The following is a 15,070-nucleotide window of genomic DNA, read 5'->3' as shown; positions in this document are numbered from 1 at the left end:
ACGTTTCCATGTTACCCTTTCTTACGTTCTAGCCACATTTCCAACCCTTCTGCATGCATTCGAAGCCGAACAGCATCAGATTTTTAAAAATGTGCAGTCTGCCCCAAAGTGCATTGCTGTCCAGTGGCATTGTTCTATTAAATTTGAGTTTAGGAGGTATAACACTTTTGGGGGTGCTTTGTGGTCATCAGTGTTCTTAAATTAGTTGAAAGCGGGGTATCACGTGTCCTATTTCCGCTCCAAAGCGCGCTGGACGCCGCCGGTCACGTTGACTGCGCTAGACGGCAGACTATCTGTGACTATTAATGCATTTTCTGTAAGACCGCACGCGTCAGCGAACTCGCCGCAATTTCCTTCTTTCCTTCCCTCCTCTCTCTCCCTGTGATCTTTGCTTTCCCCTTTCCCATTCCCCCGGTGTAGGGTAGCCAACCGGACGTTATTCTGGTTAAGCTCCCTGCCTTCTACTTTTCCCTTTCCTCCTCCTCCTCCTCCTCCTCCTCCTCCTCCTCCTCCTCCCTCCAAGTGCCACCAGCGTAGTCCGCGTTACACCGGGGCTACATCCGCGACTTAGGATGCGCCGGCACTTCAGCGCTGACGCATTCGAACGTGCAGTTGCAGGCCACTATGCGTGCACTATACCCTGTCGCAGTTATCTTCGCTGTTCATTCTCAAGACTATTCAGGATTCGAAATCGCGACAGCGGCTAATCAGTCATCGACGCACGTGCATCCTTATCGCGTTCAGGAAAGGCACAACGACCTCTTGTAACGATGTCCCTGAATGCATACGCCGGTATCGCGCGCGCGATAATTTTTGTATCGTCGCTCAATCGGGGCCATCTTGCGAAAAACGCCATTGTTGTAACGAGCGCTGAAAAACGCGCTTCTATATCGCCCTTGTACTCTTGTAGCAGATTGTCAGTCCGCTTGGAATTCTTCGGCGTACTTGACAACTATTCTTATCGGTAGACGAACAAAATGCAACAGCGCACACCAGTGAACAAAGATAGAAAAAAAATATAGCTAAGATCAACGACACGAGTGATGGAAAAGAGCATTATGGGCGTGACAAACTGCCTAATAGGTTATAAGGGACGTTGTAGTAGGACTCCGCGTTATTTTTTTACTACCTGGGTTTTTTTAACGTGCACCAAATGCACTGTACATATCGTTTCTGTATTCCGTTCCCTTCAGAATGCGACCGCCGCGGCCGGCATTCCAACCCGCGACCTCGTGCTCAGCAGCGCGACGCCACACAGCCACTGAGCTACATCGGCGGGTCAAGGAAAGAAAAAAAAAAGCAATCTAGGCAGACAAAGTATCAGACGAGGGTTACTGGACTAGAACATCTGCAAGCATAGGATGAGTTCCGCCGACACAGGACAGGGGAATCTGACGCATACGGGAAAAACCTGCATACTGCATTAGGCTTGATTTTCATTGTGATGGCACATGATGGCAATCAGCACATGACCGGGGTAGTTGGAGAAGTATGGGAGAGGCATTTGGGGGCCCTGCAGTGGGCGTAGCCAGGCTGATGATGATTATGGTGATGATGACGATCGCCTATCCGGATGACGAACGATGCCACGCCTTTCTCCCCCCACCCCCCCGCCCTTCGCAGACTCAGCCGACCTGTTCGCGACGCCCGGCGTGCCGTGGCAAGCCATCTGCCGCAGCAAGATGTGCGTCAAGACTTTCTTTTTCGCCACGGCCACTTTCCTGCTGGGCATGGTGTTCCTCGTCACGATGCGCCTCTCTCTGCACGACCAGCGGGTCACCGTCGACGACTACGACCTGCCGCCGTCGCTGGACGGTTGGAAGGTGCAGGCTCTGTGTCAGGGACCCCCGCTGGACGTGCTGTTCTTCGTGCACACCGCGTCCGAGCACTCGTCGCACCGTCAGTTCCTGCGCGACACCCTCGGCGACTCCGTGGTCAGCGAGCAGCTCAACTCGGCCATGGTCTTCTTCGTGGGCCAGTCCAAGAACCTCACCGTTCGCCGCGCCGTCCAGGAGGAAGCCCGCAGCGTGGGCGACGTGGTCGTGTTCCCCTTCGTGGACACGTACCGCAACCTGACCTACAAGTTCGTCTACGGCCTCAAGTGGGCCACCGACAACTGCCGCGAGTCGGTGCGCTTCGTGGTCAAGATCGACGACGACGCGCTGGTGAACGTGTTCCTGCTCGCCGACTACCTCAAGAACGTCACCAGCTCGGCCGACACGAGCATCCACTGCCTCGCCTGGAAGCGAACGCCCGTGGTGCGGAATCGCAAGTCCAAGTGGTTCGTCACCCGCCAGGAGTACGCGGCCCGCACGTACCCGACCTACTGCGGCGGCCTGGGCTTCATCCTGCCCGTGCGCACGCTGCCCATGCTGTTCAACGCGTCGCGCCAGGCGACGTTCCTCTGGATCGACGACGTCTACTCGACGGGCATCCTGGCCAAGGTGGCCGGCGTGGGACACGTGCAGCTGCGCCAGTACTACGACCTCTATCCGAACGAGACGGCGCCCAGCGTCAGGCCCAAGGCCATGTTCACCCACCTGGGAACGCCCAGCATCGTCGAGCAGCGGTACAGGCTGTGGGACGAGCTGATGCAGATGCACAACGCGACTTCGAGGACAGAAGGTTCGGGAGGGTAGTGTCTGTGGGGGGTTCTTTCCCCCAAGTAATTCTTTCGTGTCCAACATTTGGGTCTGAATCGCCCCTTGGGCGATATCTCAAAACGCGCAGAGAGTGATGATGCGCCTGGACTTTCGGAACAGAATGGTCCTAGGGCGGTACTATGTAACAGTCCACCTAGTTGACTGTCCATTTCGATCGCCGCTGATTGGCCGGGGGCGCTCGTCTCCTCCTCGCTTGCACCGCTCGAGCCAGTCAGCGGCGGCCGAAATGGACAGCCCACTAGGTGGACTCTTACAGGATACCCCTCCTAAGGCTACGTCGGTACACGAGTGTTCTAAAGACAAGTCTCAACGCCGTGCCTCGAGGTGGTTCTCCGTGTTTGGAGTCAAAGGTCAGAGTTCGGCGAGTGCCAGTTCGCGGAAGGTGCGGCGCAAGCTCGGTGACGAGTTTTTCGTGTCTCAAGCAGTGAGACGTCGGCGACTACACTACGCAGAGTCGCGAGACCTGTGCCTCGAAAGGTGCGCGGTACCCGTTTGCCGGTTGTGTGCGCGCTATAACCCAGTGTGCCAGGCTCTGTTCCCCGAAGAAGCCAGATGAGTTTGTGCCATCGCATCGCCCGCTGTGCTGAAGTGCAGTGCCTACGTCTGTCGCGCGGGTCCGACGTGCTACCTAGTCGCACGTGAAGTGCTGAAGACCGTGGCGGCCACTGACGATTCACGCATCGTGCGGTTCACACAGGAGTTTCCTGGCGCACAGAAGGTTAGCGCAAGTGACACACCGTAACCACGGTCACAATCAACGCATACGCATCGGCCCCTGAAGTCGTGTGTGTCGCTCTCTAAAGCTTGTAACGTTGCGCGTTTCTGTTGTCTCGTCATGGTGCAACGTTGTGTTCCAGCAGTTTGCGTCGATGGACGATCTCTGTAGCGCGGAAGATGTAATTTTTTCTGCGCTTGCGCGGTGCCGATACCTGCAAGGGCAGCGCGCAGTATGTTGCATGTTATGCAGTAACAGATGGAACGGTGCGAGACTTTCATTTTTACGCAACGCCGAAGGTCTGCGAAAGTCAGCTGAGCTTTCAGCGTAAATACCGAATTGACAGTTCGTGATCAAGCCCACCGCATATCGATTACTTCGTTTTTTACACGTGGCATCGGGAAACGTTTCCGAGTCTACACGCGAAGCGTGTTAAGTTAATGCCCTGCGAACGTTGGTTGTTGTGTTTTTGCAAATGTAGCGCAGATATTTATGCCGGTACGTTGTAGTATTTTGTTCATTACCGTTTTATGAGAGTCTACTCCGAACGGCGCTCTAAGAGCCCTACTATGTCGGGATAAAAAAAATATTTGAGTTTTCACCGGCATTGAACGAGTGGTCTGTTTATCCTTTTTATAGTGTTCTTGTATCTTCTCCTGTTACAGAAGCCTCGGTAATCTGAATTACATCAAGGCAACACGCGGTTGATCTCGGTCAAATAAACCTAGTCGGCACATTCCCTAGTCATGAATGGACAAGGAGCTTTTATACTTACGCGAAGTACTGAAAACAATTCCTGACAGCATTATTGCCATGAACAGTGCTTCATCGTTTGTAGCGTGCCGGTCGGATGTCACCCTTCACGATTGTGAAACAGTCGGTCACTCCCCGTGCTAAACGCTAACTGCAAGGAAATATCATTTTGAATAAATTGATTAAAAATGAGTTGCATATAATATTGAAGCAATCCCTGCAATGGTTAACACGTGTGCCCGATGGTTGGCCGATATAACGCAAATTCCAGCACGTTGCCTCCGAGATGCTCGGCGCGCCGCCGAATCTCGGAAAACGTGCCTAGGAGCCACGCTGTTTCTCAACGTTTCCAGACATGTCACTTCTGGCATGCGGTAATCGCGGCGTTTTCAGTTTCTGTATCAAAAACACACAATCTCTTGCGAGGCTTTCGTTCAGCATCCACTTGTACTTCAAACGCAAGATCTTGCAGGGAGGCTGCTCACAAATTTGGAGGGCACTTAAGCTTCGCCTTTAAGAGTGGAACGCGATAGCATTCAAAGACCCCCGACTGCGTTTCATACTTCCCGACAACTGCAGCTTATGTAACCGTAACGTTGACCGAAAAAGGCTGGCGGCGAACGCTATGCGCGAAGGCAAGCTTTCTGGTAGAAACGCGGCCTCTTGCGTGGGTTGATATGTTGTTTCGTACTTTTAATATTTCAGTCTGAGAAGAGCTAGCATAAAAGATATGCGCTGGCGGTGTTTACATTCGCTTGTGGGCTCCGTTCTCAAAATTCCGAGGAATAACTTTGTAAAGAACGAAAGACAAGTTATGAGCTACTATGGTGGTATAAGAGTGGTTTTGTATGCGTGGTTCGGAATTTGATTCGAATTTGGTCCGACGCCGGACGCGGGACGCCGCATGGCGACGTCGGATTTTATGCGACACGGGGCCCTTGACGCCCTCGCGTTAATATGTTCACAACGATCTTAAGCGATACTTTCTACGCAGTCCAAAATTTCGTTGCAGTTGGCCTTTCATTACTTGATCGCTGTCATTTCTTTTTGTTTGGTTCGAAAAGTGTCTCTAAAAGCTAGGCAACAAGGGTATAGTAACCGCAGTATACATAACGCTAGACTCATTTGAAAGTCGTCCATTAAAAATATTCGGTTTCTTAACCGTTTCTTCATTATGAAATTATGTCGCGAATATCTGTCGCAGCCCGTCATGGCGTACCACTACTCTATCGAGACCTGACGAAGACATGACACCGTTTGAGAACGCCGCACATTACAGTGCTCGCCATAGTGTCCTACAAAAAGTACTCGAGGGAACTCTGGCGCTAGTGTCTGGGAGCTGCAAGCACGACAGTTTGGCTAGCATGAGAACGATTGGTAGATGTACTTGCCTTACCTTCGCCCTTCCGGTTTCGAACGACTGACTTTGCGAATTGATCATATTGAACAAAATATTGATATAAATTCAACAACTCCCAATGATTATGCATGCGCGAGGAGCTTTATTGCCTTCATGCGTATATAAACAAGTGAAAATGTAGGCTGATAAAAAGTCGGGTAAAGCGTATAAAGGTACAAGAACGTCTGAAGTCGCAAGCATAAAAAATTTGAAAAATGCATAAATGACCGCCTGCAGTACGGAGAGAACTAGAAGCATTTCGCAACTCAGTTGAAGCCAAACGAGACGGCCCAACACGATATTCTCGCATCAAAGCGCGCGGTAGGTTTTAGTGCTTCCGCTATGGAATATCTACGACCGGCATAGTTTCCTACAATTGTACGAAACTCTGTGACGGCAAGGCAGCCGGACAAGTACGCATCGATTAGACTACCGGGAGCCAAAAACACTCACCCAGAACGCCGCCTGAGGGAGCACGTATTAGGCAGACACTAAGAGGGAAAAAGCGAACGGAATGGCTTCCCAGAGTTCTCTTACCACGGCTGCCCGTGTGACGTAATGCTTCTATTTTGTTTTATGCTTTAGCATCAAAATAGAAGACACGCGAGGTTTCTTGGCTCCCGTCTGGTTCATTTAACAATGACGCATTAAGCGAAAAGGTCTCGCGTCTGTCGTCTGTATCAGCGAAACGGCACCAATGACCCATTAAGCGAAAAGGCATCGCGTCTGTAGTCTGTATCAGCGAAACGGCACCAATGACCCATTAAGCGAAAAGGCCTCGCGTCTGTCGTCTGTAGCAGCGAAACGGCACGTAAGCCGCCATTGTCATTGACTGCAACGCCACGTCACAAGCGCGCCTCGACGGAGCAGAGCAGGCGAAAGGGAACACATGCCGCGCTATAGCGCGCCGGGTGTTGCCTGAGGAGAGAGGGCATCGCCGCGAAGTTAAAGCCCCTTAAACTTCGTAAAGTAGTGCCACTCTTTAAAGAATGCCGCCCCCTCCTCGCGCATTCTGGCCGACGCCGCGTCGCTATTGGCCTAATAGCATCACGTGGGCCCTCACGCCGTGCATCAGCGCCATTTTTGCTCGAGAAGCGTCTACGGAGTGGCGAGGAGCGCATGTTGGCGCCGTTGCTACGCTCGAGCAGCGTAGGCGGCGCCACGGTCGAGGAGGGAGCGTGAAAGAGAGCAGAAACGAGGAGGGAAGGTGGAGGAGGAGAGTGTCGCTACTTTACGAAGTTTAAGGGGTTTTACGCGAAGTCACGTCATCCCTCGCTCCCAGAAGCCTGTTCTCCGCGCGATCCTTGTCCACGCAAGCTCTCGCCTGCATTCTAACTGCGCCTCGGTAAGGCCAAATTAAAACGCCGCTCGCTTACCCTCAAATAGTTCGCAACTCGAAGGACCACTCCGCGGCGTTCAGTGGAACATTAATGCTTTTCCGTTCACAATTCATAAGTGCTTAGGTGTCCTCGGATTCCTGAATGCCTGTAATCTGCATGTTTATGTTCAAGAGAAAGCCAGAATACGCTTTCTTGTGCGCAGTTGTTTACAGCGCTTTTTCAGGAGGCTGCTAAGCCGCCATCTTGTTTTGACCGCAACTTATCCTGCATCGTTTACGAGGCTTCAAGGGCCCCTTACCACCCCCCATTCCAAATTTTATGCACCAGAAGTTCTAGGGAACCGTCTATGAGAGTTGCACCGTAAGAATTTTTCAAGTGTGTATTAAGAGCTAGGAGAAGTTGCAATGCTGATAGGAGGCGCGTTTCACTACCAGAGTAGGCCTCTTCTCTTGCCTCGACTAGCGTCTGCAAGCACCATTTCCTCCCTGCGTTCTCCTATACTGTAGCCGACAGGTCAGTCTCGTTTAGGTAGCGAGACCCGCTTCCTTGTTTTAAGCATGAAATGCTTTTAACTCCCGTTGTCGGCGACCTTCAAGTGACCTTGAGGCAAAAAGCCAGAGCCGTTATCCGGGCACAAACGAGAACATCCGGGCAAGTTGCGAGAACAAAAACGAGATCATCAGTGCAATCAGTCAAGACCGCATTACATACGCTGGTTTCCATACAAGTTACAAAAAATGTCGCTTCCGGGTTGTTCCTAATGTTTGTTCACAATATCACTCAAGCTGTAACTTCTAGCAGGATCAACGTTTGTCATTTCCAATAGCGACGTTCAAAAGGCAGATACAGGGCACCACACACTTGATTGTCATCTTTTGTCGCTGAGACACAGTCGTCTGTGCCCTTTTCAACGACAGCAGCCCGTGAGGTCCGCAGTGCGTCCGGCGCGGCTTGAATGGCCGTTTGACCAACACTTGCAATGAGGTTCTGTCTGTGACATACTGTTGCGTTCCATGTGGACTAGGGCACAGTATGGCGTGGTGCGGTGTGATGTGGTGGCTATTGTATCAAGATTGTGGCTAGTATTTCCGACCAATCTGCTTTTCCGGTAGCCATTGCATGTTTTCTTTTTTTTCATTTTTGATGCGCAACGCACTTCCAGTAGCGGCATTTCCTGCGCTGGGTGATTTACCGAAGTGCGGTGCCACTGACGTTGCAGGCGGTGCGTCTAACGAAGCGGTGTTTGTGCGTGGAACGACGACTCTCTGGCTGGTAGCGGGGCTTTCTCGAGGGGTAGGGCACGCGGGCTTCTATTCAAAGTGTCCGCCAACTTGAAACGCCGCTTATGTTCGCCATGCGGACTGCCCCGCGCGACTTTCCAAGCACTGCAAGAGCGCTTTAAAAATGACCAGTCGGATGAATGCGCTATAACCACGTAGGCACAGGCAGTAGGATGAACGTACTCCAACGGATTAGTGCAAGAGAATTGGAGTCAAATTCGGGTCACTCAGTTACTCCCGCGTAAAGGAGTCGCAGGTTGCCATTATCCCTGAAGAGAAAAGTGTGTAACAGCTGTGTCTTACCGGCACTCACCTACGGGGCAGAAACCTGGAGGCTTACGAAAAGGGTTCTACTTAAATTGAGGACAACGCAACGAGCTATGGAAAGAAGAATGATGGGTGTAACGTTAAGGGATAAGAAAAGAGCAGATTGGGTGAGGGAACAAACACGGCTTAATGACATATTAGTTGAAATCAAGAAAAAGAAATGGGAATGGGTAGGACATGTAATGAGGAAGGAAGACAACCGACGGTCATTAAAGGTTACGGACTGGATTCCAAGGGAAGGGAAGCGTAGCCGGGGCCGGCAGAAAGTTACGTAGGCGGATGGGATTAAGAAGTTTGCAGGGACAACATGGCCACAATTAACACTTGACCGGCGTAGTTAGAGAAGTATGGGAGAGGCCTTTGCCCTGCAGTGGGCGTAACCGGGCTGATGATGATGATGATGAAAGGAATCGCTATACTCGCGGACAACTTTCTCTGGCTATGAAGGGAAAGCTACGGATGCAAAGCGCGCGCAACTGAAAGCGCTTCTGAAAGGAGTCACGCGCTTTAATCCAGGTCACGGTTTAGGCTGGGCAAGAGGAAACATAAACACCGTATTAGCAAAAGTTAAATAAGACTGGAGACACCACTGAGTGTAAAGGTTCACTTATTTTGCGGCCTTTTCCTTCCGCGTCTGAGGAAATGCGAAACCCGTCGCGCGTGGAAGCTGCGCCGATTCAGCGCTTTTCATAATCATCATCATCATCATCATCATCATCATCAGCCTGGTTACGCCCACTGCAGTGCAAAGGCTCGGAAGTGAACAGCGCTTTTACGGGTATCCAAAAGCACTGTCAAGCGCTGCCGGACTACTTGGCGTGGTAACACATGTACAGCAGCCACGCGCCCGTAGCTTTTCCTTTATAGCCACAAAAAGTAGTCCGCGAGTTGTCCACTCTTCTTCTCAGTGAACGTACCATGGCCTCTCCGCGGGGATTGCTCCTATGTGTAGTTTAGAGCAGAGTCGTTTCAATTGTACTATCGGCACCGCGTCTTCGAAATAGCCCTTGGTGCGAAAATTGAGCTGAAGCCCATTTGAAGCATAAATACATTATGACAAGCATGAAAAAGCTCCGACACCTTTGTACATCCCCGCAACTCGCTATGCGCCAAACTTCGCTGCGCTTTGTACTCTCGTGTTGAAGTATTGATTATAAGGGTTATCTGTACAAGGCGACGAAACGCCCTTGACTTATACGCTTTCTTTTCAGTGAGACTAATACAAACTATGAAGATAAATTGAGCTTAAATGTTTGAATTAAGCTAAAAGAGTACGTTAAAAAGATATTAAGACAGGAACATTACGAAGAACCGCATCATGCGCTTCTTAGACAAGCGATTTAAGACAACGTACTCAGGACCTTCAAAATAATTCGTTGTAGACGTCATTTTGTTGTAAAAGTCGAGCATCGCACCGCTCACAATATGGCAGCTATAGGCTAAGCAATTTCACAAAAAGTCAACCTCTTTTTACCATGAACTCGAAACATTAAGTCGCTATCTTATTTTTTGAGGGTGAGCGGTTACATTTCGTCTAACAGCGTGCGACTCCAGCCAACATTGTTGCACCGAGGTTCCCAGCATGCTCTGCGGCAAAACGAAGGGGACACGCAACACTCTAAAAAAAGACAATTGAGTTGTGTGGCGAGGGCATCACTAAGAGCTACGGCAAACCGAACAATAATGTCCTAACACCCTAAGGGATTTATCTTGTCCTACAACGATAATCGTCATCTGCCTTGCTTGCGTTTCCTTTCTTGAAAACTCGGCGCTCGCTACTTTCCTGTAGTGAATGCTGTGTCAACCTGATAACACGACGATTATTGCTGTGGGACAAGATACGACCCTAAGGGTGTAAATTTCTTACTCTAAATATGTTTACACCCTTTGGTGTGTATACCTGCCACACAACGATAATCGTCATCTGCCTTGCTTGCGTTTCCTTTCTTGAAAACGCCGCGCCCGCTACTTTCCCGTCGGCAATGCTATGTCATGCTGATAACGCGCATGCCGTTCGTTACTAGGAAGTACCAGGCTCGCAGCGTTAAAGAAAGGAAATGCGGACAAGACAAATAACGTTTATTGTTGTGTGGCAAGATACGACTCAAAGGGTGTAAAAGTTTCTTAGAGTGTAAGAGTGAAAGCCTGGCTGGAGATCGTCGAATTCCGCTATCGCCTCCCTTGCAGTCAAAATTCTTGATTCGTTTACGGGATCTTCATCATTGTAGCTTCGTCGACATTCGCGTCCTTCTCGCCATTGATGGCTTTGAAGATGGCGTCGGCTGTCAGTTACTACACCACGTCAACTTCGACGCATTCGTCAGCCGTCGTACTCGATGATGCGTTACAACAAGCAGGGTACGAGCTGAGCCATTCCTGTAGAAACCCTTACGATAGTGCTAATGCTCAGTTAGCGTTAACGCAGAACGTACATCGGTGACGTCTGCGTAGGGCAACGACTGCACCGCTACGCGGCGTTCGTTGTAAAGCAAAAGTCGACCGTCGCGGATGCCTAATTCCTTGGTTGTACAGGCAAACTTGCAGTCGTCGTTGCTAAGTCACCGTAAGTATAAAATATATAAATTCAGCCAGTCCTACGTTATAGAGGCCCTATAGCTGTATAGGCTTGCGTTGCAGACGCATTAACAGATCAAGAGCTCTTGAACTGCGACTGTTCTCCGTGTAGTTCAGAACGCTTTGAAGGGCGAAGTAGGGGCAAGCGCTGGCTTCACCTCTGACGGCAAGAATCTGCGAGGGCTGCCACTCTAACATGCCTTTTGGGGCTAGCCAGGTGACAAACAGATTTCGAGGACTATGCTTTTGCGAACGGCATGTGCAGGAAGTGATGGCTGAGCCGGAAACACGCCATGGCTGCTAGGCACTTAAAAAGGTTTGAACCCTTTGGGGCGTACCTGGTCCCACAACGATAATCGTCATCTGTCGTGCATTTTCTTTAACACAGCGACTCCGGTACATCCAAGTCACGAACAGCCTGCGCGTTCCCAGCGCGACACAGCGTTCTCGACGAGTATCGAGCGCAGCGTTTTCAAGAAAGGAAACGCGAGTAAGGCAGATAACCATTATCGTTGTGTGGCAAATATACACCCCAAAGGGTGCAACTGTTTTAAGAATGAGCTTTAGACAGTGTCTTTGCTCTCGGCTTAAGTAGTCTGCAAAAGCACAGCCTCCCAGACTGGGTTCCATCACTCCGAAGGAGCCGTTGCTGGGGAGCGATTCGGGCACTGCTTATCGCCTTTGGAAATGCACCGCTAAAAAAAGGGGGGGGGGGGAGGTTAAGGACGGGAGCGTAAAGTGTCAATTTTTGAAGCCTAGTCATAAAAACAAAGGAAAGGCTGCAAGGGAAAGGCCTTCGCCACATGGTGCGGAGAGTACGGGAGAGAGTAGAGTGGTGTGGCGAGGGCATGACTAAGAGCTACTGCAAACCGAACAATGTCTTTTAAAGTCCGCAACCATCGACAGCCTACTTCTCAACGACTCAACGCGCAGATAGGCCCCGCGGAGTGGGGAAGGGGCGGCGTCACAGAAGGTTGGTCTGCCGAGGATAGCTGTCTGATGTCGCGCCAAGGTCGATCCAAATAGGTCGCGAAGCTTCGGGCGAAAAGCGGTTCAGTACAGATTGTCACCGACATCAGCATGGGGGGTTATGGGAGCAGCGATTGAAGCGCGACTATGTTTGGAGGGAACAAACATTGGGAAAGAAAAACGCGTTTTTTAATTCAAACGAGACACACTTAGATTCATTCAACGAAAATAAAATTCCTAGTCAATTTTATATATTCGTGATGAGTTAAGAAAATGCGTTTAATTTTTATATTATTAATAAATGCATTTCTTTTCGGCGCCCATCGCTACAGGGGGCGTTGACGCCACTATCACTCGCAGTGCAATGCACGTCTTGAAATGGACAGAAAGCGCACTCGTATCACCTTTTGAAATACGCCCCCCTCACAATTTGTGCTTTCTTGCTTGTCGAAGTTTGTCTGAATTTGGTGACGCGGGTAGCTTCATTCCTTCTTAATCTGTTCAGTCAAAAGTAGTGAGTTACGACCGCCAGATAATTGTGTAGTTGTTTTCGTGCGACTGCGCTGGCCGACGGGCTTGGCATCCGACAAAAGGATCAGCAGTCTACACCTAAAGCTTTCGTCGGCCTCCAAAGAATGTATGTTCGATATGTTCTGTGCAGGGATGCGATTTCGACAACCGTACGGCTGGCCTTTTCCTGCATTGCTTTCCACGCTGAAAGCTCGAAACGCCCATCAAGCCGAATGGCGGGGCATTTGAATATATAGCTCCAAAGGAAGAACAACAAAACAAATTTCGCGCCTTCGAAAACAAAATGACGTCACTTCTGCTTTTAACGGACATGGCGTCACGTTATTTTTTCTTCCGCCGGAAGTGTTCCCACCACATACAGATGGCGCTAAGCCCCATGAACCGGCGATGGACCGCCATGTTTTGAACGTATGGGCTCCTATGGAAGCTTCGCTACCAGGTACATTTACCTTGGTCGCGCTTCTCCTGGTCTTTCCCTGTCCTCCGTGATTGTCGCGAAAAACGTCGCGTGGCTCCGAGGCTTCGCTGTGGGAGAAGGCAAAAATGCCGATTGCGAGTGCTGGTCGAGGCAACGGTAGGGAGCACGGGGATGCAGTGGGGGATAGCTGGCCTCCTCGCCAATCAAACATTTCACTGTCTTCTATCTGGGCTGCTACTAAAGCCTTTATAAAAGTTAATGTGGTAAAGTGCTGCCTGGATGGCACTTTACAACAGGTTCTAGTCTTTACATTTCCGGCGGCGCCAGGGGACCATTTAGTGCTTCAAGGTTCCCCAAAGCATTGTAAGCAAGAACATAATGGGAACCTAGAAAAGCACTCTTGCGGCCACTGTAAAAATAAAGCAACAGCTTGTAACGTAACATGTCCTGTTCGTAACTGGTTAACTGAAGTTACTCAATGGACCAAAAAGCTGATTACGTTGCATTTTAATGAGAAACAAAATGCAGTTGGGCTCATCTTCATAGTAACTTCCCACAGATCCCACAAGTGCTGACACCGCTCTGTTGGACGCCTTCTCTTAGTTACAGTAGCTACATTTTACAAGTGCAGCACATTCTGTTCAAGCCTTGTAATGAAACAAGGCAGTATCAATTTGCAGATACACTTCGAACTTGCATCCTAGTGGGCGTTGCAAATTGCATAACTGTACTGCCCCCTTAGTAATCATTTTCTCTGCAACTAAGCCATCTATTATTTCTAGGTTCTAGATAGATTCTGCGTTTGCCTTCTGGGTCTTTTTAAAAGCATACCAGTCTACTCTCGCAAGACCCAGAGCGAAAGATATTAGGAACACTTAAGATTAGCACAAGTGCAAACATCTTTCATTCAACAATGCGTGCCTGTATCGCGACACTAGATGAATTGCACTTTTCGTGCATGTGGTTCTATTTTTTTATTCTGATGACATTATGGCACCACCTGCAAATTACAGCTAACGACACAAGACACAATTGCATCGTGTTCTAGTAGTAGTTCGAACTGTGTGGACAGCACAACTGCCAAGACACAACACATTACTTCATTTTGCCGCAGTCAAAATCTCTGTGGTGTGCAAGTACTTCTTATTTATGTGCTGGTAAACACTACCATTCAGCAGAAAGTGGATCAATTTTGTTATAAGGGCAGCGGTAACTGTACACGTTAATGTGACACAATTTTTGTAACACAGTTTGTAAAGTAGATGAACTCGCAAGAGATGAAACAGGGTATGAAAACTGTACATATGGTGTATTTATGACATATATAAATTAAGTTTTTTTTTTTTGAAAAACAAAATGACTTTTTTGAGCAGCCAGAAATGATGTGTTGTGCACTGCAAGTCTCTCAGAGTTCGTCGCCGTGCGTGAACTCGGGTAGTGTGGGTTCTTCGCTCTCTGACACCGGCTCCTCTGAAATCAGGAATGAAAAATCTCGTTTTCAGTTCTCACAGCTTCCGTATGGGAAGATAAGTGAACTGGCATGTGGGTTTCCCTGTGAAAAATTTCCCACAGCTGGTGTGACGTGCGTATGTCATGCCTCTTGTCGAGCCTGACCAACTTCCGCCTTAAGATAAAGTCGCCGAAGCATGTTTCAGTTAGAAAGAGCACCAGCTTAGCTCAGTAAAGCAAGTATCACTTAGCAGCAACTGCTATTAGTACGACTTCAGCCTTACACTGATGTCAAAACAACCTAACATAATTTTCACTAGGCTTAATAGGCTGAATGTCTCATTGTACCAACTTCAACCTCACAGTGAAAGGGTGAGAAATATGTTAGGCCGAACTAGGCTTAGCCGCCTCGGTTTTGCTTGCAAGGTCATATCTCAGTAAAAAATATAACCACGCCAGTTCTGTGGGTGGTTCCAAGTGCAAGCTCACTCACCGAATAGTAAAAACATGTTAAGTTGCCCTAAAAATATCGCATATCTAACATGAAAGTGCAATCCCATTTGTTTAAACTGTTTTCCAAACTGACTAAAAGCAGCTTAACAGCCATTTTGTCACTGCCACCGAGATGCAAATGATATCTTGCAAATGATAA

General features: G+C 49.4%; 2 protein-coding genes across 10 annotated transcripts in view; one reads left to right on the top strand and one right to left on the bottom strand.

Moving 5' to 3' along the window:
* Positions 1 to 4,121, top strand: part of LOC135920958 (beta-1,3-galactosyltransferase 5-like) — a 246,569-nt gene extending 242,448 nt beyond the window's left edge. For all 3 annotated transcript variants that reach the window (XM_065455244.2, XM_065455245.2, XM_065455246.1), the window contains one exon: positions 1,624 to 4,121. In XM_065455244.2, the coding sequence (XP_065311316.1) occupies positions 1,624 to 2,639 (1,016 nt within the window). In that variant the 3' untranslated portion in view covers positions 2,640 to 4,121. The remainder of the gene's footprint in view (positions 1 to 1,623) is intronic.
* Positions 4,122 to 14,259: 10,138 nt separating this feature from the next.
* The window catches only part of Creld (Cysteine rich with EGF like domains), a 38,491-nt gene continuing 37,680 nt past the window's right edge, over positions 14,260 to 15,070 (bottom strand). For all 7 annotated transcript variants that reach the window (XM_065455237.2, XM_065455239.2, XM_065455240.2 and 4 more), the window contains one exon: positions 14,260 to 14,439. In XM_065455237.2, coding sequence (XP_065311309.1) covers positions 14,375 to 14,439 — 65 coding nt within the window. In that variant the 3' untranslated portion in view covers positions 14,260 to 14,374. The remainder of the gene's footprint in view (positions 14,440 to 15,070) is intronic.

The sequence above is a fragment of the Dermacentor albipictus genome, chromosome 6 (genome assembly GCF_038994185.2).
Source record: "Dermacentor albipictus isolate Rhodes 1998 colony chromosome 6, USDA_Dalb.pri_finalv2, whole genome shotgun sequence".
NCBI lineage: Eukaryota > Metazoa > Arthropoda > Arachnida > Ixodida > Ixodidae > Dermacentor > Dermacentor albipictus.
The sequence above is the reverse complement of the archived record's forward strand: the minus strand, read 5'-3'. Positions and strand labels throughout refer to the sequence as shown.